The sequence below is a fragment of the Cloeon dipterum genome, chromosome 4 (assembly GCF_949628265.1).
Source record: "Cloeon dipterum chromosome 4, ieCloDipt1.1, whole genome shotgun sequence".
NCBI lineage: Eukaryota > Metazoa > Arthropoda > Insecta > Ephemeroptera > Baetidae > Cloeon > Cloeon dipterum.
Window position 1 is genome coordinate 4,611,292 of NC_088789.1, and position 23,502 is coordinate 4,634,793.

At 40.3% G+C, this 23,502-nt stretch overlaps 5 protein-coding genes across 5 annotated transcripts; 4 read left to right on the forward strand and 1 right to left on the reverse strand.

The window, feature by feature from the left end:
- The first annotated feature begins 443 nt into the window (after positions 1 to 443).
- Positions 444 to 1,460, forward strand: LOC135942332 (uncharacterized). The gene is made up of 2 exons (XM_065488384.1): positions 444 to 609; positions 823 to 1,460. Exons 1-2 carry the CDS (start codon positions 444 to 446, stop codon positions 1,458 to 1,460), a joined length of 804 nt encoding a protein of 267 aa, XP_065344456.1.
- Positions 1,461 to 5,707: 4,247 nt separating this feature from the next.
- On the reverse strand, positions 5,708 to 9,176 carry LOC135944436 (tRNA:m(4)X modification enzyme TRM13 homolog). Its single transcript, XM_065491400.1, has 7 exons — positions 8,985 to 9,176; positions 8,845 to 8,921; positions 8,561 to 8,754; positions 8,312 to 8,497; positions 8,014 to 8,253; positions 7,823 to 7,953; positions 5,708 to 7,759 (listed from the first exon to the last, which is right to left on the reverse strand). The coding sequence occupies exons 1-7, from the start codon at positions 9,108 to 9,110 to the stop codon at positions 7,427 to 7,429; spliced, it is 1,287 nt and encodes a 428-aa protein (XP_065347472.1). The 5' UTR covers positions 9,111 to 9,176; the 3' UTR covers positions 5,708 to 7,426.
- On the forward strand, positions 5,915 to 7,429 carry Gip (hydroxypyruvate isomerase-like protein Gip). The gene is made up of 5 exons (XM_065491401.1): positions 5,915 to 6,113; positions 6,164 to 6,275; positions 6,323 to 6,495; positions 6,547 to 6,666; positions 7,210 to 7,429. Exons 1-5 carry the CDS (start codon positions 5,915 to 5,917, stop codon positions 7,395 to 7,397), a joined length of 792 nt encoding a protein of 263 aa, XP_065347473.1. The 3' UTR covers positions 7,398 to 7,429.
- An 810-nt stretch (positions 9,177 to 9,986) lies between the features above and the next one.
- Positions 9,987 to 12,769, forward strand: Sps1 (inactive selenide, water dikinase). Its single transcript, XM_065489500.1, has 5 exons — positions 9,987 to 10,368; positions 10,990 to 11,094; positions 11,147 to 11,408; positions 11,466 to 11,656; positions 12,075 to 12,769. The coding sequence occupies exons 1-5, from the start codon at positions 10,083 to 10,085 to the stop codon at positions 12,470 to 12,472; spliced, it is 1,242 nt and encodes a 413-aa protein (XP_065345572.1). The 5' UTR covers positions 9,987 to 10,082; the 3' UTR covers positions 12,473 to 12,769.
- Positions 12,770 to 17,362: 4,593 nt separating this feature from the next.
- LOC135944078 (uncharacterized) lies at positions 17,363 to 23,201 on the forward strand. The gene is made up of 3 exons (XM_065490790.1): positions 17,363 to 17,738; positions 19,371 to 19,424; positions 22,876 to 23,201. The coding sequence occupies exons 1-3, from the start codon at positions 17,414 to 17,416 to the stop codon at positions 23,004 to 23,006; spliced, it is 510 nt and encodes a 169-aa protein (XP_065346862.1). The 5' UTR covers positions 17,363 to 17,413; the 3' UTR covers positions 23,007 to 23,201.
- Positions 23,202 to 23,502: the final 301 nt, after the last annotated feature.

Below are 23,502 nucleotides of genomic sequence, written 5' to 3' on the forward strand. Positions count from 1 at the left end.
GTAGTGGTTGCGGAGCCGAGCTCCCATTCCTTTTTCATTTTTAGCCTAGGGTATTGTTATTCATGATTGTTAGAAATTCGTTAATGCAACAGAGAGAGAGATTTTTAATTTAAATTAGTTTTCGCCGGACACACGAGCCAACAAGTCGCATCTTAAGAGTTCCGAGCGTTTAATTGTGAAGGACCCGGCTCAATCGGGTAAATTCTTTTCTAATTTTAAATTGTTCTTCAAGACAAATCTCTTTAAATTGTCAATTCTAAGTCGTGTATCAATTTTGTTTAAAGGTCCTTGTATTCTGTTAGACTAAGTCGCCAAGTGACTGACGTTCATAAAGAGAAGAATTCGTTGAAAATCCCGCAAGGTTTAATTTCCACCTACTACCCCCCCCAAAGTGGTGACCCACGACGAAAATTGACACGAACACGCGCAGCCAGAGTGATATGATGTCGTTTGAGGTGACTGATTTTGGATTCCCTGGCGGGGCCAACGAAAATCTGAACAATCAAGAAGACGGTGAAGTGCTGAGATTAAAAAACGACAATGCAGCTTTGCAGCAAAGAATCGCCATGATGGAACAGCAGTTGCTGAATTTGAATTCGCAACAACGTGGTTCGCAACAGTCGACAGAAATTTCATTGAATGAGTCGATGCAACCATTGTTGATTGATATTGGAAATAATGCTGCTCAGTCAACTATGATTCAGCCTTCTCATTGTTTCAAAATGAACTACAAGCCACCAACATTCATTCCGAGCAATCCTGAGATCTTCTTCGCTCTTTTGGAAAACCAATTTAATTAATTAATTTATCCACCGCTTCAAGATGCGTACAAAACTCTGAAAGTTCAAATCCTGAAGAATTTCTCCCCTACTGTTGGACAAACCGTTCAGCAGTTTTTGAAGGGTGAAAGTATTCGAGCTAAGGAATTGCCAACTGCATTTCTGGCTCGATTGAGGAGCATGTGCTCTAAACTTAACCTACCGAACGTGTCGGATGCATTGCTCAAGGGCATTTTCTTGAAGGGTTTGCCCTCTGATGCCCAAAGCAAAATTTACCATCTAGAAAACCTTGATGAAGCTGCTACCATGCTGGACAGCGCCCGTGAATGGTCTTTGATGGGACATGAGTTGTCGGTTCATGCGATTGCGAAGACCGCTCCAGTCGAGAAGGAATCGGACATAACGAACGTGCTCAAGGAACTGCAGAAGAGCAACGCGCTGATAATGGAGGAGCTGATAGAGCTTAGAAGATCAAGGAATCGGTCTCCCACACCCCGTGGTACAGATCGAGAAAGAAGACGATCATCTTCGAGGTCGCGCCAGCACAAAAATGGTGTCTGCTGGTATCATTACAGATTTGGCGACAGGGCTTTTCAATGCAACTCCCCGTGCTTGCTGGAGAATCATCCCTTGGCCACCCCTCCTGAGATTGAGTCGACAAACGCCAAGGGCAAGCAGTAATTGCGGCCGCTGTTTGCCCACCTTCATCAGGTCGCCTATTCATCCCTGACAAGACTTCAGAACAGGTTTACCTAATTGACACCGGGTCCGATGTTAGCGTTTTCCCGTCATCCTATTTGCGCGGTACTAAATTAATTCCATCAACAATTTCTCTCTCTGCGGCAAACGATACGCCGATTAGAACATTCGGATTCGTTGAAAAAACTGTCAGTTTGGGACTAAAAAGGGATTTCAGATGGTCATTTCTCGTTGCCGAGATTTCAGATCCCATCATTGGGGCTGATTTTTTAACACACTTTGACCTGTTAGTAGATTTGAAGCAGAAAAAACTGATCGATAAATTGACCAATGTGGCTACCAGCAGTTTTAGCAGTCTGATTAATTCTAACACACCCAGTGTGCGGGTGATTGAACAAAACCACTCGTATTTCCATTTGATACAAAAATTCCCAGATCTCTTTTCTGCTGACAACAAACGGCGTCACATCAAACACAATTTTGTGCACGAGATTGAGACAGTTCCAAATTTGGTAGTGAAAAATAGATTTCGGCGATTAGATCCAGTCAAGCAAGCTTTTGCACACAAAGAGTTCCTTAGGATGTTAGAAAGTGGGGAAGCGCGCCGATCGTCGTCTAGTATGTCATCTGCATTGCACATGGTGCCTAAAAAGAACTCGGGTCAATGGAGATGTTGCGGAGATTATCGAGCACTGAATGCGGGAACAGTCCCAAATAACTACCCAATGCGTTCCATCCAGGATTTTACCCATAATTTGGCGGGATGTAAAATATTTTCTGCTCTAGATTTGCCCCAAGCGTATCACTTTATCCCAGTGCATCCAGATCATATTTACAAGACCGCTATTACCACGCCTTTTGGACTCTTTGAATTTCCTTTCATGCCTTTTGGCCTCAAAAATGCTTCTCAGTCATTTCAATCATTCATTGATTCGCTGATTGGAGACTTGGATTTTGTCTACGTGTATATAGATGATATTCTCATTGCATCCAAAAATGAAGAAGATCATCTATTGCACGTGGAAACTGTCCTTAAAAAGCTTGACGAAGCAGGTTTGAGGTTAAATGTGCAGAAATGCAAATTTGGCGTGCAGGAGATTGATTTTCTCGGCGTTCATATTTCAGCTGACGGCATCTCCGCAAAGAAGGAAAGAGTGCAAGCTATAGTTGATTTCCCGATTCCAAAGACGGTGGGAGAATTGCGTTCATACTTGGGCACGATTAATTTTTACCATCGTTTCTTGCCTCACATTGCCGAGATTTTAGCACCTCTGACAGCACTTCTTTCAGGACCAAAACAGTCTAAAAAAGACAAACTAAAATGGACAAATGAACACCAGAAAGCTTTTGAAAAAAGCAAAGAGTTGCTTGTTTCGTCCACTTTGCTTGCTCATCCGTTACCAGGTGCAAAATTGTCGCTCGTTACTGATGCGTCAAATTTAGCAATTGGTGGCGTACTGCAGCAGCAAGTGGAGGAAGACTGGCAGCCCTTGGCATTTTTCAGTAGAAAATTGTCAAAAACCGAGCAAAAGTACTCCACTTACGATCGCGAATTGTTAGCGATCAATGACGCGGTTAAAAAATTCAGGCATCATCTCGAGGGCCGAAATTTCACTATTCTGACTGACCATCTACCGTTGACTTTTGCTTTCACCAAAAATAGACAAGACTGCACCCCGCGACAATGCAATCATTTGGAGCGTATAAGCCAGTATTCTACCGACATTCAATTTATCCGGGGAAATTGCAATATTGTCGCGGACACAATGTCGAGACTAGCAGCGATCACAGCTAGATTCCCACTTCTGGAATTGGCGCAAGCTCAAGTAAGTGACGCAGAACTTGCTCTTGCACGCAAGGGGAAGTCTGCATTACAACTTCTTGATTACCCTCTGCCAAATTCAGATTTGAGAGTTTGGTGTGATTGCACCAATGGAAAAATTAGACCATTCGTCACTTCACAATTTAGGAAACAGGCGTTTGATTTGGTGCACGGACTAAGCCATCCTGGTATTAAAACCACTGTGAGAATGATAACTAAAAAATTTGTGTGGCCAGGAATGAAGAAAGACTGTACAGAGTGGTCAAAAGCGTGTCTTGCTTGCCAAACGTCAAAGATCCACGTGCACAATCGCACACCATTACAAAGTTTTCCCCTGCCTGAACACAGATTCTCATCTTTGCATGTGGACTTGGTCACTTTGCCATATTCAGATGGTTTTAAATATCTCTTGACAGTCATTGACAGGTACACCCGGTGGCCTGAGGCAATTCCGTTAACCGACATTACTGCCGAGACCGTTTCTCGAGCATTTTATGAAAATTGGATTTGCCGTTTCGGTTGTCCTCTGACTGTGGTATGTGACCAAGGTAGACAATTCATTTCTGATCTTTTTGAAAAACTGGCCGAACAGATGGGATTTAAATTAGATTTCACAACTGCTTATCATCCACAGTGTAATGGCATGGTGGAGCGCTTGCATCGCACGCTTAAAGCAGCGCTCATGTGCCACAAAGGGCAATGGACAGCCGCCTTGTCAACCGTTTTGCTAGGATTGCGAACTGTGTTAAAGGAGGATTTGAGGTGCAGCACAGCAGAGTTGTTATACGGCGAACAATTAAAATTGCCGGGTGAATTTTTCGTTAAATCCGAGAATGAAATGCCGCAACATGAGTTGTTAATTAAATTGCGCGCGATCATTGAAAAATTACGTCCGACTCCTGCTTCACACCATTCAAATCACCTCAAAACATTTGTTCATCCTGATATGGCTACTGCTTCACACTGTTTTGTGCGTACTGATGCGGTCAGAAAATCATTGCAGCCTCCATACACTGGTCCTTTCCCGATAGTAGAAAGAGGACCCAAGTTTTTCAAGTTAGAAATCAAAGGCCAGCACAAAAATGTCAGTGTAGACCGTCTGAAACCAGCTTTTATTTTAGCCACAGAGTCTGTCTCTTCAATAGAAGTAGTTAAAAGCAAAGTGGTGGAAGAGCAGACCGATCAAACTGAAACTGTCGAGAAAACTGCAAAGTCGTGCAGAAAAGTAAGATTTGCAATTTGAGTTTAGTTATTGTCTCTTAAAACTTCCAGTTTACTCCCCCCGGACTAAATGTAGTGGTTGCGGAGCCGAGCTCCCATTCCTTTTTCATTTTTAGCCTAGGGTATTGTTATTCATGATTGTTAGAAATTCGTTAATGCAACAGAGAGAGAGATTTTTAATTTAAATTAGTTTTCGCCGGACACACGAGCCAACAAGTCGCATCTTAAGAGTTCCGAGCGTTTAATTGTGAAGGACCCGGCTCAATCGGGTAAATTCTTTTCTAATTTTAAATTGTTCTTCAAGACAAATCTCTTTAAATTGTCAATTCTAAGTCGTGTATCAATTTTGTTTAAAGGTCCTTGTATTCTGTTAGACTAAGTCGCCAAGTGACTGACGTTCATAAAGAGAAGAATTCGTTGAAAATCCCGCAAGGTTTAATTTCCACCTACTACCCCCCTAAATATATATGGCAAATAATAATATTACTGCGAGACTGCACGTTTGCTTTTATGAGCAATGGACCAAAATAAAATCAAGTGGATGAACAAGGAATTATTAAAAAAAGGAATAACACGCATTCATACTATTTTAAGAAAAAATAGCTCGACCTCCCGATAATAATCGAATATTTTTCAAACTTCAGTAAATTTTTTGGACAGGCAAATAATAATAATAATTATCCTTTAAAGTAACGATATGAAGGCTTATTTAAAAAATCAATTTTAAATTCAATGAATGTCTCTGCGCGGAAATTAATTCAGAATGGTCAGGTAATATTGAAAATTCTGAGGAAAAAATTGAATAGCACGTTCTCGTACTCTTCTATATTTAATTTTGTCCTCTCAGATCAGCTAGGGTATTAAGCGGTTGTTTTTTTGCGGATCCGGTTTTTTGGGTTTTTTGCAGCTAGTTTCTCCCGCATTTTTGGTGCCTATGAAAAATTACATTATAAAATGTTTAAAAACATGAGTCAACGAAAATAAAAAACCCGTTCCCTCCCCATATAACCATATGAGGTGCAAAAAAACACAAAACTGGTTAAGTACCGCAAAAAACCACTGCACTGCAAGTTTGGGAATCTCCCTGGGAGATACCCAGCAAACCATCCAGCAGTATTTTCCGCGCAGAGTAGAGCCATTCATTAAATTACAATTTAATAACTGTGTGTATTTATTTCTTTTTCTGTTAAAAAAATCAACTAATACATCCGCTCAAATAATTAATTCATAGCTTGATAAAGGCAAGAAAGTTTCAAACTTGATGCGGGCTCCCCGGGCACACCCATTTAAAAACTTTCGGTGCAGCAGCTGGTCAATGTGTACAGACTCTGTTATCTAAAAGAAATACATCTTTCTCTCTTTGTGCAACCTGCTAGCTAATGTGATCGCAATAATGGCAGGCTTGAAATTCTGTGCCAATCTCAGCTTTATGTTCCAAGAGAGCACTTCTCTGCTCGAAAGGTACGCTTTGGCCGCGAAAGCCGGTTTCAAATGGGTCGAGTGCGCCTTTCCCTATGACCATCCCCTTGAGGAGGTGGTAGCAGCCAAAGAGGCGGCCGGCGTTCAACAGGCATTGATCAACATTCACGTCGGTAAAGTGTTTATCGAGAAAAAAGGATTGAATTAAACCCTAAATTAAAAGGCGATGTGACAAAGGGTGAACTGGGCACAGCGGCCGAGCCTGGTCGCGAGGAGGACTTTAAGAAAAGTTTGCAGCTGGCCGTCGATTATGCTAAGGCGCTCAAATGCAACAGGTGAGTTTTTGTGCGAGTCTAGCTTGAAGCTAATTTGAAAATTTCAGGATCCACATCATGTCTGGAAAGGTGGAGAAACCCACGGCCGAGAACTGGACCACTTACGAGCAGAATATTAGATTCGCCACTTCCCTCTTGGCCCAAAATGAAATAGTTGCGCTCATCGAACCGATCAACAACAGGAGTGTGCCTCAATACTTCATGAACAATTACGACAAAGGTCTTAAATTTGATAAAAAAAAGGAAATAATTGCAAGTTTATTTATTTCAGCACTGCACCTGGTTAAGTCCGTCAACTCACCGAATTTGAAAATAATGATGGACATTTTCCACCTTCAGCAGCTCAAAGGCAACTTGGCTCACAATATCAAAGAACTTCTACCTTTTGTTGGTGAGTCCCATTTTTATTGTATTCCCTAACCATACAATTAAGGTTGAGGCAAATTTATTAATTAATATTATTAAATACAAAATGTATTTATCCCTTTATTTAAAAATGTTAGAGTAGGAAATCCTGTTGTTGGAATTAAGTTATTTCTACTTTGTTAAATGTTTAACTGAGAATGAGTCGGTAGTTTTTGCCTCAAGCTTGTTTAGAATATCACTTCATATTTTAATCCATAATTTTAAACTTTCCTGGTCAAAACGCCAGGGCAAAATCTCTCATCCCAAAAAATTGTCATCGGATTTCAATTCACGAAAACAATTTAGCTCTTTTTGAATGAAGTCGTTATTTAACACATCATGTAGTCAATTGATGAAAAATACGCTTTTATCAGGCAAGAAAAATGATGTCCAACGAGCATGACAAGTTCATAATTAACACCGCCAGCGGTTGTTTTAGTTGCATAAATCCCATTGACGCAAAGCAACGCTTGAATTTATGTAGTGTAATTTAGTCAACTTGATAATCATGCCAATCGGATGTTTGTAGGGCATATTCAAATCGCGCAAGTGCCAGATAGACATGAGCCAGACTCTGATGGGGAAATCAACTACCAGTATGTGCTGCAGCAGTTGGAGAAAAACGAATACGACAAGTGGATTGGCCTGGAATACAAACCAAAATCAGACACCCTGCACGGATTGAAGTGGGTGAATGACTTTGGCTACAGTCTGTGATTTAAAGCGGCAATAAAATTATTAATTTCCTACGCGGTGGTCTTTTCCTTCAACGCAACAAGGCAGACGTTTTCAAGAGTCACGTTTTCTTTGACGTAATACATAAGTTCGGTGTCAAACCCTGACTTCATAAGATATGCAACCCTGCCCTGGTCTATTAAAAGTTTGCACTTTCGTCCAATCTCCTCGCGGATTTCCCTACTCAAATTGAGCCGGTCGTACCTGTCTTTGTGCGGATTGTCTTCTTGTGGATGCTGGGCAGGCTGCCTCTCTTCTGGCTGGCGACTCTTGCCTATTCCGCAAGTCGCCCAGCTGACCAACACGCACATCAGGGTAAAATCCTGAGAAGATAGACCAACGTTCTGCAAAAAACAAACATGAATTTTTTAATATACGCTTTGAACCTTCAATGAAGTTAGTCTCACCTTAAACAACTCTTTGCCTACAAAATGTCTCCACTCGCATCTGTGGTGGCAGCAGAGAGCCATCACAAGTCCCTCTTGCCGTGGAGAACTGCCAGATGAATCTGCATTTACAACGCACCTCAGAGCTAAATCTGAAAAATAAGATGAACAAATTAAAGTTCTCCCTCAAATTTAAGATCAATCTCGTTTACCTGTCGCCGCTCCACAGAGATGCTTGCTTATTGGGACGACATATCGGCAGCCCTCGCGGAAGTCAACTTTTTCCAGGCACAGGTCTCCAACGTTGGCCAGCACTCGGATGACCTCAGAATTGACCCCTTCCGTCACAAGCTTATTCTCACTTTTGTGTCTATAGGTGGACACATCGACCAGGGCAAATGTGCAGTTACTTAAATTTTTGGCAGCATGGGCAAGCCAAAAGGTAAATTTCCCTGTTAAATAATTGATCAGTGAAATGTAACCAACAAATTAAATGAAAATTTGTTATACCTTTCCCAGCACCTAATTCAACAAAGCAGGTGTCATTCTTGATCAAATTTTTGCTCTCCATGATTCCAATTAATGACGAATTTTGCTTTAGATGCTTCAAAGCAGGTGCACCGAGGTCAGGCCTTTGAATTTCTTCAGCAAGAGCCGGATGCTCTAAAATTTGCTCCTTGATTTTGATGTTGATTTCTGGACAGTAAAATAACCCATTGCAAAAAATATATAGGTTGTAATAATGATAAAAAATTATACCTTCATAGATTTTTTCAACTCGAGAAATAAGATCTAGAAGAGCCTCATCACTAACATCATTCAAATGAACTCTTGGAACTTCATCTTCAACAGGTCCGGCATTTATCGATGGATTTATGTATACTGGCCTTGTTTCTGAAGGACGAGAGTTGCATCTTGCCATGTGTTTCTTCAGGTGGCTTTTGTAGCAAGAGCTGAACAAAGAAATTAAATATTTTTTGTAATACATACATACATATTTTTTCGCAGGATATCTTTTGTACATTAATAAAATATAAACTTACTGATTGCTGTCAAAAGGGCAAGGGACCCTCAATCTCTCCTCGCCCGATTGAATTTCGATACAAGTCTCTGCACTTGACTGTGTATTGGAAATGAAAATTTAGTTTTTTAATTCAAAACGTTAACACAAATTTGAACAAACCTTTACGCTGTCATCTTTCATGTGGTCAATGTGTTCACCACAGTATTTTTCACCAATTCTTACTGTCATTCTACAAAGTCTCTTCTTCTTCAAAACGAAAAATTGGCACTGAACTCGCTCTGTCATTATTTTTAAAGTCTGGGAATTATGGGGCAAACACACTTATGAATCAAGAATCAAGCATGGATTTGTTTACTTCTTTGACTCGTGCCTGCTCGTGCCCTCCTGCCTTTCCCTTGGCTGTGCAAGGCGAGTTGGTTCTTCTCTCCTCCGTCAATTCTATGGTAAATTTGGCCATCTAGTGATACACCACTAAACCATTTTCCTTTCTTAAATTTGATGTTTCAAAATTAAACTCTTTTTGCTTCTTCAGCTTCAATAATTATTTTTTTTTTCAAATCTGTAAATGTTGAGGTTCAGAAAAAATAAATGTACCAATTTATTGGTTTTACATCGATCTCAAAGAGCAAGCAGCACACAAAATTTTCAAGAGCCGCGCCAACTAAAGTTTTATTGGGGAAGGCAGAGATGTTTTTGGGCAACTCTTTTCTCCTGATCAATTGATTCGCTTTTGAAACGTTGAAGTAATTAATATATTCGCCTTCCGATCCATTCATTAAAATAGGATAGCCATCGTAATAAGAAGAAAGTGACAGTGTGCGGTGAGAAATTTGCAGCTCCAGTTTCCCACAATGGTGAAATAGTGAGCGCGCGTAGCCGTACAGGCAATTCATAAATAATTTCAACTTGGACTTTTAACTCGGAAAAATTGCTAGGAGACTAGTCCTGCTGGCACGAAGCCGATGGAAATCCGTAGTTTTTGCTATTAATCATCAAATAAATCAACGAAAAGCGCTTAGTAAAGGCTTTTATCAGCGCTAAAAGCGAAGGCCGGTGCAACACAACGTTCTGAGGACTTAAGGGAGCTACAATGAATGCTCCCTAAGCGGTTGGCGCCACGCCGGTCGGCCAATCAGAGTGGCGGATTCGGACGCCGGGTGCGTCGGCTGCTGTAGCTCCTCGAAGTAAAGGGAGAACGCCATTTTATACAGTGTTGTCCGACTGGAGTCTTCGACTTGTGCAGATCCAGCTATACACATGTTGTCCTTGCAGCAGGGTGCCGTGTCTTCGGACGTGCTCGCAGCCGCGCAGCTCGAGTTGGGGCACAACCCAAATGCGTTGGCTCTGCGCCGTCCGTTCGATCCTGTGGCACATGAGTTGGACGCAAACTTCCGACTCACTCGTTTTGCTGATCTCAAAGGATGAGGGTGCAAGGTCCCTCAGGAGATTCTTATGAAACTCCTAGAGGGACTGCAGCAAGACGAGCACAGTGCCCAGGACAATGACCACGCCCATTTCATGCTGATGGCCAGCCCCAGGATCGGTACGTTCGCCGTCGAAGGACACCCACCTGCCCCTGCGGTTGTTGTCATGCAGCGCGGAGGGGAAGGCGGCACTGTCCGAACCGCAGTGCGGTCCATCCGCAGGGTGGATTTTTACTTTTTATGCGTTGTGGGTGCTCTTAGGATTTGAGCATTTTACTTCGGGGTCGAGGACCCCGTCCAAGGGGCCAGGGACGCCTTTGCATTGTTTCAAATAGCTGCGAGGCCTGTCTGTTTTTAGAGCCTCCTTGTTTCGAGAGACTGAATTTATGGGATATCTCGGGGCTTTATCTTTTCTTAAAATGCTACTTGTAACTTGCCATTCATCATTCTGTTGAAACATTTAAACTCCTGCAGAGTAAAAACAACGTGATTAGATTTTGGACTTAATCTCTTAATGATTAACTACAAAAATATTTAAAATCGAATTAATAACTTTTTCGAATTGAACATATATAGGCGACCCATCAAAGAACTCGGCATGAGAAATTCTTTGATTTACAATATATTTTACAATTTTTAATGACTTAATTTTCTAGAAGTATCATAAGACCAATAAAAATAGTTATTATACGGAATCTTCCATCATGTGATCCTAAAATAATGATCTTTTGAGAAAACAGGAATTGGCATGGATGCATCTGTGACCCCACTAAGACATGGAGGACTTTCCTTGGTTCAGTCCACCGACTTTTTCTACCCAATTGTTGATGACCCTTACATGATGGGTAAGAAGTTGCTTCTCAAAATTGCAATAATCGCTAAGTTTTTGAACTGCAGGCAAAATTGCTTGTGCTAACACCCTTAGTGACCTGTACGCCATGGGAGTGACCGAGTGCGACAACATGCTGATGCTCCTCGGCGTTTCCACAAAAATGGCAGAGAAGGAGCGGGATGTTGTCGTTCCCTTGATGATGCGGGGCTTCAAGGATTCTGCTCTAGAGGCTGGTACAAGTGTCACCGGCGGCCAGACCGTCCTCAACCCTTGGTGCACAATTGGCGGCGTTGCCACCACTGTTTGTCAGCCCAACGAATACATTGTGTAAGTTTGCTGTGTGCCGCCCAACAAAATTAAACTTTCTATATTTATTTTCTCTAGACCAGACAATGCGGTCGTTGGAGACGTCTTGGTGCTGACCAAACCCCTTGGAACCCAAGTTGCTGTTAGTGGTCACACGTGGCTGGACCAGGCAGACCGGTGGAACAGGATCAAGCTTGTTGTGTCAGAGGATGATATGAGGAAGGCTTATCAACGTGCCACAGACTCGATGGCGAGGCTTAACAGAATTGGTAATTGCTTCAAAATTGTCTTTCCTCTTTATTTTAAGACCTAGGTTTGAATCTCGAATTTTAGGCCAGTGAATTTTAAAAGTGAAGTTTGAAAATATTTGACGGCATTTAGGGCCGTAGATCTATTTTTTCCCAAGCACTATTTAAATTTTTTTACTCTTTCTGGCAGCTGGCGCAGCTTAAGTTAGAGTGACAACGACTGGCGCCTTATTACTTAACCTAACATTAGCTGCCTGGCTGAGACCTCCATGTTTTATTAATATTTATTTATCATATCATCCCTTCTTGTAAAATCCTGTTTTCAACTAATTATTTGACCAATGTGATTAATAAAATTTTCTGCGGATGCCTGTATTTTATTGAAGTAAAAAAAAACTAATAAAGATTTGTATTGTATCTGCTTCATTTTAAATTTCAGCCGCCCGATTGATGCACAAATACAATGCACATGGTGCCACCGATGTGACTGGCTTCGGCCTGCTCGGACACGCGCAGAACCTGGCGCGGCACCAGAAGAATGAGGTCTCCTTCGTAATCCACAACCTGCCCGTGATCGCCAAAATGGCAGCCGTTGCTAAAGCGTGTGGCAACATGTTCCAACTCTTGCAAGGTCACTCGCCAGAGACCTCTGGAGGTCTGCTCATCTGCCTACCGAGAGAGCAAGCCGCCGCTTACTGCAAGGACATCGAGAAACAAGAGGGTTACCAGGCGTGGATCATCGGCATCGTGGAGAAGGGCTCGCGCACAGCGCGCATCATAGACAAGCCGAGAGTCATCGAAGTGCCAGCTAAGGAGAAGGACGGCGAGCTCTGGTAGAGCGAGCGATTCCCAGGTGAAAGGCAGCCGGCCCCGAACTTGAAGGCACACAGCTCGGGGACGCCTCCCTTTGCCTCATTCACTCACTCTTCTGCGTTATTCCTCGATTGGTTGTGAGCCATCGGTGACACAAGCAACCTAACATTACATTTATTTTTATTTAACGAGAGTTATATAGATTCAGAAATTCCTTTTCACTGCTTGAGCTATTGGTTTTTTAAGAAAACTTGGAAAATAATATGTCTGGATCACTATTACATCTGAGAATCAATAAATTCTGGCGGTTTTAAGAAGAAAGCTTATGTTTTATTTCAACTGCACCTGATATATATCAAATAAAACGAAAAATTGGAAGGTGAGAAATTTAATCACATTTCGCGAATAGGTTCAGAATATGGGGGAGGAAATTTTTCATAACTTCCTACCAAGTTTGAAGTTCCGTGAGCTGTGCATTTGTGTTACGGTTATAAAAATTCTTGGATATATACGTGCATTAAAGGAACGCGGTCATCAGAATCAGCAACTTTGAATGATTCAATACTCTGTGTCTTTTACATCATCACGGTTAATCATAACTGGAGGGAAACACCAGGAATTTAAATTGCGTCGCAACAAAATTTCCATCCACAGTTCTTTGCGTAACAATTATTATATAAATTTTTGGTCCAGGAGGTTAAAAGCCACAGCTGCTGTTTTCACAGTTGAGTAATTGAAGCCAGCCGCCGCAGCGAAACCGCCAAAGTGAAAATTTTCGGGAGAGAAACGGGAGCTACGCGCTTGCTGGAATTTGCTCTTCCTGAGCTTTAAAACAAAGTATACTGGAAAGTATCATGTGCATGGAAAGTTTTCACATCAACATCTATTAAATAGGTATTTTAAATGTCTAGTTTTGACTTCAGATTGCAGAATTAATTCATGAATTACAATTTTAGAGTTTGTTGAAAATTTCCAGACATTAATGCCGAGCAGGACATTTGTGCAGAAATATTCAATAATAAAAAGCTCACTATACACCGGTAACACCGGGGAAGCTGCTTTTGATTTCTAAATTCGAAAAAGGAGTCGTAAATATTTGGCATTATGCAACTGGCACGAGTTTGATGAAATTTCTGTGCAAAATTTCAGGTGCTTTTAGTGTGATTTTTTCAATATGATTTTAAAGAGCCTTGAATCATCTCTTGTTATTTATAATGTTCCATTAAAATAATAATTAGTGGCAAGTGATTTACTCTGACCCCATTTCTTGTGCTCATATTGTATAACATTTCATCTTCAGCTGAGTTTGCCTTATTATAGTCATATTTTACAACACTCGCGTGGTTTCACTCTTCTGCTTTCCTCAAACAGGAAACCCCTAAAAGTTTCACAAGTCATTGATGTAAACTTCGAAATACATAAAATAACCTTCAGCAACACTCAACCCGATTCGAAAAGGTATATATGTGTCACTATAAACACTTTAATTAAAATTTGGTTTGATTGAGCGTTTCCACGGTTATTTTGAGCAATTTCTAGCAAATCATATGTAATATATTTAGCGTGTGCGCCACTTGGAAGACTTTGTTTGAGCGTAAAGCAAGCGAAAATCGAATAAAATGAAGATGTGCGCCCCGCAATTCCGTAAGGGTATGTTTTTACGCGCGCAGTCACTTTGAATAATCGAGAGATGTTTGCTAGTCCAGCGCACGTTTGCAATAAATATTAAAGCGAGCATTTGAATGCTGATCTACACATTTTCCCTTGAATAACTCCATTTAAAATCAATTTACACGGTGTTGCTTGGATGGTAATCTCCAGCTCTGGGGCGGACGGAGCGAGCTCTAGGCTGACATTTATTTCGGTATCAGCCTGTGTGCACTTGAGATGACAAGCAAACAAGGTGGAAAGTTCTCCTGATGCTCTCGTGTCAATCAAAAATAAAGTTGTTGCCTTCAAAGCGTTTTTATCGGCCTCCTATACACATGCTCTATCTTCCTCTCTGCTCGTGTCGCAGATAAATTTCCGAAAACAATTTGCGCGTATGAGCGTTGCGTGCGCACAATGTTTTCCTGGTTTGCCTGTGCAAAAATTCCCCGTGAGTCATCAGTTGTGATGCCAATAACATAGGAAAATACATTGAAATGCCACATGACTTGCAGAGGTGAATAAATTGCTGTTTGAATTCGACTCAAAAATGGTTTTTGGGTTGAATATTAATTAAATCTTTCATATTTTTTGTGTCTAATTTGATTTCCTTGTGTGCCATTATTCCTTTCTATTTTCTGATCCCAGAATTTAAATTTTTTACAGGCAACTTAAATTTGTTTGTTTACCCTAAGATTAAAATTAATTTTTTCCGTTCAGATTTGTTCGAGTAATTTTAGCACTGGAATTGAAAGGTGATTTGGCTCTGGAAATGAACAGAAATTTGTCACTTAATATGTTTTTTGTTGTTGTTTTCTCTTCAGCGTGCGCTATGATGACTGCCGGTATATTTAAAGGATTTTTAAGATAGTTCCCGTGCGTTCATTTATTTTTCATTTTGACGTAGTTCGTCTCCGTGACAGATTTCGAATTTGAGAGTGTCATCAGCATTAGCGCCGAGTTTGAGCCATTTATGCTTGTCAATCACTTCCAAGCGCGCCGAAAAATATTATGAGCAAAATCAATTATTTTGCTGTGCCCTGCCGCACCGTGCGCGAATTTCGGGCTGCCACTGCTCTTATGTGACTGCTTCGAATGCTGGATTACGCTGGATTAAGGGAAACAACAGTCCTGCTGGGTGTTGTCGGAAAGTCCGTGGAAAGGAAAAGCAGGCTCTGCCTACACTTATGCGTTTGCATCTCTGAGAACTCTCTTTTTGTTTTTCTTCAAATCTTACCGCGGACGTGCATCTCTCATGGTTTCATAATTTATTTATTTTGTGCTTGCTATTTTGCACGTCTGCCAGTCATATTAATTAGATTTGCTGGTGAAATGAACGCAAACAATTTTAATTAAGAGCAGTGAGCGATTGCTCGTTTTGTATATGTAAGAGAGCGTTGATGAAATCAATTTTCTTAATTAAAGCAAGGAAAGGATGTTTCAGCAAGTCAAGCTCCACTTTGGGGAGAAGGGTAATCAAGCTCAACACATAAACGATTATTCAACTATTTGTTTTTGGTTTTATGACCCAAATCAAAAGTAAACCAGACGAAAACTCCCAGAACGTTACTTAACGAACAAATTTATTGACTTGCGCTCATTATTTCTCAGCGTCTTGATTGCTTATTCAGATGCCCTTTTCCTTTAGTCCCTTTGTTTGTTTTAACTCCGATGCGTGCGCTAGTACGGAGCTGCAATAACATTATTATTGATTAATTCCAAATGAAACTCAATTAGTACTTATGAAGCCTTGCTGGGAATTGATTGGCTTTTTAATTTTAGCATTAAATCGAATCGAAACATTTTTACTGTTCAGTACATACACTTTCATTAAATTAATTGTAGCCTGAATAAGAGAGAACATATAACTAATAAGAGCAGGAACCTGCAATTAAAAAAAATGCGCAAAATTCAATGATATAAAAAATGTTGCCGCATTGCAACGTGAGCTACGGACTAATCAATGAAACATTGATTTTTTTGTAATTAGCAGACGATGGACAGAAAAATACAGATATTTGTCGTGTAACCAGATATGTAATGCTCTCTGATTCCACGTCGAAAAGACATAGTGTGTGGAAGCATCAATTTTAAAACCTTATGTAGCCTCCGCAGCTTTTTCTCTGGCATTGGATTTATTTGCTCTTTGTTCAGCGTTTTCCTATGGAATTCTTATTACAATCAGACCTGCGGCTCATATTCGGACAAGTCAGGAGTTGTTAATAAGCGATAGCTTTGAGCTTTTGTCTTGATGTATTCTCTGACCACGTATTTATCTTTGATTTTCCATTCACAGCTCTTTGGTTCCAAATCAGGCATGATCCCGATTTTAAAATGCTGATCTTGTAAAAATGACATCTTTTTAATTTTTACATTTATATTTAAATCTTGTACTAAATAAATCACTAATATCATTGAATGTATTTTATATGTGGAAGTAAATTTTACCTTCCCAATCCCCCAATATACACAATGTCGTAAGGTGGTCACAGACTCAAATGCTGACCGAGCGGCGCGTCGATTTCTGGGCCGCAGCCCATTATTCGAAAAAAATAACATTTCTCAAAAAACTTACGTATGACCTGACTATAATACTGCTGACTATTACTACTAAAATAATGTAAAGGACATTTTAGGAGTTTTTATTCATCACTCAAGACTCAAGTTTTTTTTTAGAACCTCGGATCTGCTCAGCACTTCCCAAGCTGCTGAGCTCGCGGAATCCCGATGTTACCTAAAACGTTTAAGGCATTAAGCAATAACTCGTATCTAGAATATCAGATAAAGCAACTTAACAAATGGGTCGTAGCAGAGTTGTCTGAATATAATCTTTCAAATTTTTACTACCAAGAGCTCTTCGTCCGATTTTACTCTCGTGCACACAGCATACACCTTTATCGCAAATATTTGTATATTTTAAAGTCATTTATGAGTCCCAAAGCTTTCTCAATAGAACCAAAAAATTCTCAAAGGCAGAATTTTTCGGTCTAATGCAATAAATTTGGTCTAATAAGTGACAATTATTTGATCTTTTAAATCTCCAAAAGTCTATAGTTTAGTTTTCGGCATATAATGCCACACATTCGACCTCATTTGCTCGTCACACTGCAGCACGTCGAACACATGAGTTTTTATGAATTGGTGGAAACCCAACAGAGACAATTTATTTCAAACGGTGTTAATGGGGGACCGCGTGGCGGAGGCGTTCCTATAAAACGGTGTAATTACGTGCCAATAATCAGCGTGGCGCACGGTGGTCGGGAAGGCGCGCAAAAGAAGTGTTGGGCGGGTGGCATAATCAAATTAATCCGCCCCTGCATGACCTGCTGGCCTGTTGCGCCTCAGGTGGAGGGTTGGAACTGCGGGGGCTGGAGGCGGCAACGGCCGAGGGGCATGCGCCAGGTCGGCGTCAAAAGCGACGACCGAGCCACCGCCGCCTCACTCGCAACCGCGATGAAGAGGTCGCCGCTGCACTCGTTGTTGGCCGTCGTTTGCGGGCTGCTGCTCCTCCAGGGTGCACACTCGACACAGGGCAGCGCCTCCGTTCGCTCCATTTGCATCCAGTCCGACGGCCTCCCTACGCCCCTCAGGGGCTTCTGCAACTGGCTCTACTCCTCGGAAGAAGGCCTCCCCGTTCGCAGAGGTAAAATTTCCGCTTCTTTCACACCCGGGTCCCACCATTTTTTTTTTAATTTACAATATTCTTCTAACGAAAAATACTTTTCTGTGCTAAACGTTGTGCAGTAAAATAATATCTTTACGTTATTTATTGATTTAATAATTTTTTCCATTTATTCAGCAAGGCGTTTAAAAAGTTGAGGACCGCTTGACTAAACTTTCGTATTTCCTTGCATTGAATAAGAAAATCAAAAGACATTTCAAAATGTTCTGAATCGTTCTTCATTTTGAAAAGGATTGACCTTTAGAAATTTTTTCGTTCTACGAGTTTCCTGCTCAAGAAATATCTAAACTTCACTCTTACTTATATTTGAAAATGACAAAAAATCAATTAGTATTGTGTTTTTATCAGCAATATTTTTGACAGTCTAGAAATTCAAAGCATCGTCTCTTTGAAAATGTAGTCGATCCTTTTTTCGCAGGAAACTGCGAGCCATTTTCTCTCTACTGAAAAATATTTAAACATCATGTAGATGATAACAAAAGTTGAACGTTTGCTACACTGATTCAAACCAACAAAGTTTGATATTTTCAATTCCATGAATTCCAGAGTACAAATTACCAATGCAATTCGACTCCTGAGGTTTTCCGATCAAACAATTGGTTCTGAACTCAAATAAAATTTGCAACTGGGTGTGCATGGCGTATAATTTAAAGTCAATCAAGCTTGCCATATTAATTGTATGCGAGCAATTGTTATACATCAAGTTGTGTTCACTCGAGAAAATTAACGCTGGGGTCGGTTCGCTCACGTCAGAAGTTTCGAATTCATTCATTATAGCTGTGCTCATTAGTAATTAAGCCGGACTCTTTTAACTAGCACCGCAGTTTTCATGCATCCAGAACATAAAATGCCACGCGTTTCGACAAACAATGGCACCGCACAAACAAAGACCAGTAATTAAAGTGGAAATGCAAACCTGGCGCGTTTAGTGTGTTTGCCCTCTTTCATTTAACAAGTTAAGCCTGCAAAGTACACGTCCACTCATATCGGTCAAAATCTGTGACACCACCAAACCGCATTATTATTATCTTCCTAAACGCATAGTCATAGCAGCAAATAAACATGAAAAACCACTTCCAGTTGATATTTGGTATGCACAAGCACAAAAAACGTTATCTTTGCTAGAGCATTAAATTTAAAAAGAGTTATATCATTCAATTTGCTTTCAACGCCCCGCAGGAGTCAGTTTTACCAGTTTTACGCCAACTTTGCCTGTTTAAATATTGGATTGGCATTTCCTGCTATGGGAATTTCCTCTGCATTCCAACTAGCTTGAGCACTGTGCAAATAAAGGTTAGAACCTAACAATTTTATTCCTCATACATGATTGATCAAACTCGCCTCTGTGATCATAGTTGTGGCAAGCTCTTTTCCAGGAAAACTGCATCATAGAGTTTATTGGAAAAAAGTAACTATTGACTCAAGTGAAATAACGAGTATCATCAGTGGTTGCCAATAAATGTGTAGAGAAAGCGATTTCAGTGTAATTATATTTTAGCGTCTGTTAAAAGCATAATTTTTATTGGAGTTTTGAGCTAAAATTTGTGATTTTCAACATTTTGAAATAAAAAAGTATTTCTTAAATTGTTTCAGCGCCAGCTCAGCAGCTTTTTAAAGTACCTAGAAGGTTCATGGCAGAAGCGGCAGGTAAGCCTATATTATCTCTATCAATTAATCTTTGCCGAGTCATAAAAGCCGAATTTCGGAGTCACCAACTAGGCTCATCAATCAAGCGTTGGATTCTGACATTCTGATAAAAAGTCAGAGGCCAATTTTAATTTATGCGCGTAACACCAATTTCATTTCCGACTCCGAGCAACTTTTGCATTAGCCTCTCCGCACACAAGCTCTCGAATCACGGCTAGTTTTTGCACTCTCATTGAAGGATTACATTATTGGTACCGAGAGGGCATTGTTTCAGAATGTCGGATTAGATTGCCCAAACAAGAGGAGCGCTGCTTTAACACCGCACGGCATGACATTGCGTTTAAACGAACTGGAGCCGCGAACCGTATCTGATCGGAACCGACTAAACTTGAAAATTTAATTCAAACTCTAATTTGCTGATGTCGGCGGGGGCTCATGTGTGCGAAAGCAATAACTTTCAATTTGCGTGATAAAACTTGTAAACAGACTGAAATTTAAAGGTTGCACCTGCTGATGTGCGAGAGCACCGTGGGGCTTATTTTGTCAGCGGGGTGGCGTTTAAAAATGAAATTTACTGGCTTTAATTTTGAGGGTTCTGCTGCGCCGCCATAAATCTATGCATCCCGCGTGCATGCTTGGGCTCATTAATAGACCTGCTGAATAAATATTAATTTCCCTGGTACAAAAATCAATCTCGCGCGTGTACACAGATTCTACGGATGCTTCCTGTGCCGGCAGGAATGATGCACGTTTGTACTCCTCCGAGGGAAGCAAATCCAGGAGCTTTATTCAAAGGAAAAAATGGAAAGTGTGTTTACTTATCGTATTTGGTGCTCGCAAAACAAAATCTAATTTTGCTGTTCCCTTCTCTTCTCCAGTCTAACGTAGATGCGGTTATTATTGGGATAAGGATTAATCCATAACTCGTCAAAAGTAAATATAACAATTTTGTATAGGAAAAAGGCAATACGTGGTTTGGATCGGTATTAAAAGTTGAATCGTTTTAAAATTTCCTCACTTACGTAGAAATAAAAGTGAAAAGTGGGGCAGTAGATTTCTAGCATCAATTATTTAGTTGCAATGGAAATGTGCAAAGCTACGGGATTAATTCACTTAATTTAGATTAGTAGTTGGCGGGGTGCGAATTTTTCTAAGAGTCCAAAACCACGATGTGAGGAAAGTTAAGCGTGGGTGTAAATTGAAGCAACCCGCAGTCCTTCTTCCATTGCTTGCTCTGCGGGTACACAAAGTTTCCTTCAGTAAAGTTGCTAGATAAAGGAGCTGAAATGCGTCCTGGAAATAAACTTAAAACATGCGACCACACAAGGAAAATAAAAATAGTTTGACCATACCGCTCAGTACTAACACTTATCCTTTCATTTATTATCAGACAAAGATGGAAGTCTTATTTTGCCTAAAAATATTCTTATTTGGGCAATAACTTTTTTCATTTTATTTTTTTTAACCATTTTTCCTCCATCGGCCAATAACAGTCACCAATAATTGTCCTCGATTACAAACGACATCAATGGAGTGGTTTGTTGTTTATTCTTCCATAGCCAAAACAAACAAAACGTTAAAATTAAAACGAAAACAATGCAAGATATGACCAACAGAAATAGCAAAATTTGAATTGCGAAAATGAAAATATTTTATGGTAATTTTTCGCTTCACTGAGTCGGAATCATAGTTTTTGAATGGAACGGTACATATAATAATGATAAAAAACAATCATTTCAACTAAGAATAACTTCCGCATTTCCTCACGTTTTATCACGGTTTTCAGAAATCTATTTATACCTCTGACACCTACCACATCATTATGATAAAATTTTATTCCGTTTTGCACTTTGCGTGTGCGAAGAGCTCGGATTGGAAAATACCATACCCCTAGGGCGAATCCAAGAGCTTTGTTTTGAATAAATAATGGGAGCGTTATGCGTATATGCGATAGCCTCTTGGCACACACATGATTTTCATTAAATTTTCACCAACAAGAAAAGGAGTCTGACAGCAAGAGCTAAAATCAGGAAACACTGCCAACGCAAGTGTGGCAGGGAGAAAGCGCATTATCCTCATCTAATTTTCACTTCGGGAAAAATAATGCATCCTGTCAGCAACGCGAGCGTTGTCAGGAGATAAACGAGATGGCGGCCGATCTAATAATGAATTTATTCGGAAAACCTTTTACCCTCTCGTCACGTGGCCGACCAGAACAGCGGTTTTTATTGTCGGCACTATTTCGCTAAACACATCTGCGACTATCATAACGTCCTGAAATTTTTTTAATTATCTAATTGTTCTGCTGCGCCATACGGCATGTTGTAACTCGCGTGTGTTATGACGATTATTTCATTATAGCCATAACCGGCTTTCTTTTTCTAGTTCTTGTTGGTTTGCCGCTTTTTCAACCAGGCAGGGCGAGCGTGCGTTTGCACAGTACTTTGGAATTGGGGTTGGTCGAGTTTGCAACTCGGGCAGTGTTGACAGTATTCATTCGTGAATAGTTAATTTTTCGCCTCATTCAACTTTACTCTTGTTAATAAGATAAACAAGCACGCAGCTATCAGCTATTAACGATTTTAATGTAAAAGCACAAACAAACGCGCTGGTTGGGATCTGGGATCTCATAAATCGGACAAACATATAAATTTATCATCGTTTGGAAGTATACATTTCATAATTAATTTCACATGAATTGAAACAAAAAAAAATGCTAAGTGCGAAGTGCTGCCGGCAATTATTTCAACGGCGCATTCGAAAAGCGATAAATTAATGCTCAATAAAATATCCTAAACTTCTTCTCCCGTTTGAAAAAACTTATTTGCTTTGCATGTCTGTATTTAATTTCCTTATTCTTGACAAGTTCTACTTGAAGTTTTGCTTTGGCATTCTGAGCGCACTACGACGTTAATAAGTTACATCAGTAGCAGCAATTCGAGTTGTTCAGCCAACCCTTTTTAAAAGTCACGTTTGGCCCCGCGCTGTCACGTGCGGCTAGCTAAACTTTTATATGCGTCAGACGCGCAAATAACATAATCCCCATCAAAACCAAAGCACGTTGAAAACATACCCGTTTACAAAGCGCTGACGCCTCACTCTCGCACCACCTGTTAAAATTTCAAAAAGTGATCATATTATACCAAAATTTTGTCCATTCATGCGTTTCCCTTTGGCCTCGTACTCTTTTGAAATTTATTTCACATCCCACCAGATTATTTTTCATTCAGTTATCTTGAATGACCCGTGGTGTGTGACTGTGAAATTCGTATTTCATTGAGGGGCTTAGAGTCAGATCAATAAGGCAGATTTTCGAACAGCTGTATATAATCAAAGAAAAACTCTGCCTGATTCTTTTCACAAAAACCGTTTGCGCTGAATGTACTCTCTCACCATTTGGGCTTGGCTGACGTAATCCAAATTTGAACACTTTTTGCGTCCTTTGTTCTAGAACTGGAGCCAGTGGAGCCGCCGGTGGTCCCGCGGCAAGACAGGTATTCGCAGGAGCCTTCCAGTTGGGAAACGATCAAGCGACAGGACAACAACCACATGTTCCTCAGGTTCGGACGCAGACGGAAGTAGCCCCTGGATCTTCTCTCACCCTCCCTAATTTTCGCACTTTTCATCTGTTAATTCCTTTTTTCGATGAGACACTCTTGTCAAATAGTATATAGATACATATTATATTATTGATGATTATCATGTTTTTGTTAAAATAATGTAAGAACTTGATCTCCCAGAGCCAAATAAATGTTCGTATCAAGGTAGCTACAGTCATTTGCTGTGTTATTCAAGCGATACCCAGATAAATGATTATGAAGTAATAAATTAATTTTACCTCTATCGAAAGTCTTTCATTTCAGCAATTAAATGTTATCCACATTAATTATCATCAAAAGGGAATATTAAAAACGTTTCTGTCTAAGATGCATCAGCTAACACTCTCACGTTTTGCATTTTTGTTTCGAATTCATTTCTACCAGAACTTTCTGCAGCACTTACGATGAGACTTTTGCGATCTACAATCCATTTCCACAAATTTCAATAGTCATCCATGCTATGTGCATCGTAACCAATC

Excerpts from the sequence above, each read along its gene's own strand:
- LOC135942332 (XM_065488384.1), top strand. The coding sequence starts at position 444 with ATGTCGTTTGAGGTGACTGATTTTGGATTCCCTGGCGGGGCCAACGAA. Across the intron at positions 610-822 it reads TTTGAATTCGCAACAACGTG|ATGCGTACAAAACTCTGAAA; the intron begins GTTCGCAACAGT and ends CACCGCTTCAAG.
- Gip (XM_065491401.1), top strand. The coding sequence starts at position 5,915 with ATGGCAGGCTTGAAATTCTGTGCCAATCTCAGCTTTATGTTCCAAGAG. Across the intron at positions 6,114-6,163 it reads ATTGATCAACATTCACGTCG|GCGATGTGACAAAGGGTGAA; the intron begins GTAAAGTGTTTA and ends CTAAATTAAAAG. Across the intron at positions 6,276-6,322 it reads AAGGCGCTCAAATGCAACAG|GATCCACATCATGTCTGGAA; the intron begins GTGAGTTTTTGT and ends TGAAAATTTCAG.
- LOC135944436 (XM_065491400.1), bottom strand. The coding sequence starts at position 9,110 with ATGACAGAGCGAGTTCAGTGCCAATTTTTCGTTTTGAAGAAGAAGAGA. Across the intron at positions 8,922-8,984 it reads TGAAAGATGACAGCGTAAAG|TCAAGTGCAGAGACTTGTAT; the intron begins GTTTGTTCAAAT and ends TCCAATACACAG. Across the intron at positions 7,954-8,013 it reads TCTCTGTGGAGCGGCGACAG|ATTTAGCTCTGAGGTGCGTT; the intron begins GTAAACGAGATT and ends CTTATTTTTCAG.
- LOC135944078 (XM_065490790.1), top strand. The coding sequence starts at position 17,414 with ATGACCTGCTGGCCTGTTGCGCCTCAGGTGGAGGGTTGGAACTGCGGG. Across the intron at positions 17,739-19,370 it reads AGGCCTCCCCGTTCGCAGAG|CGCCAGCTCAGCAGCTTTTT; the intron begins GTAAAATTTCCG and ends AAATTGTTTCAG. Across the intron at positions 19,425-22,875 it reads GTTCATGGCAGAAGCGGCAG|AACTGGAGCCAGTGGAGCCG; the intron begins GTAAGCCTATAT and ends CCTTTGTTCTAG.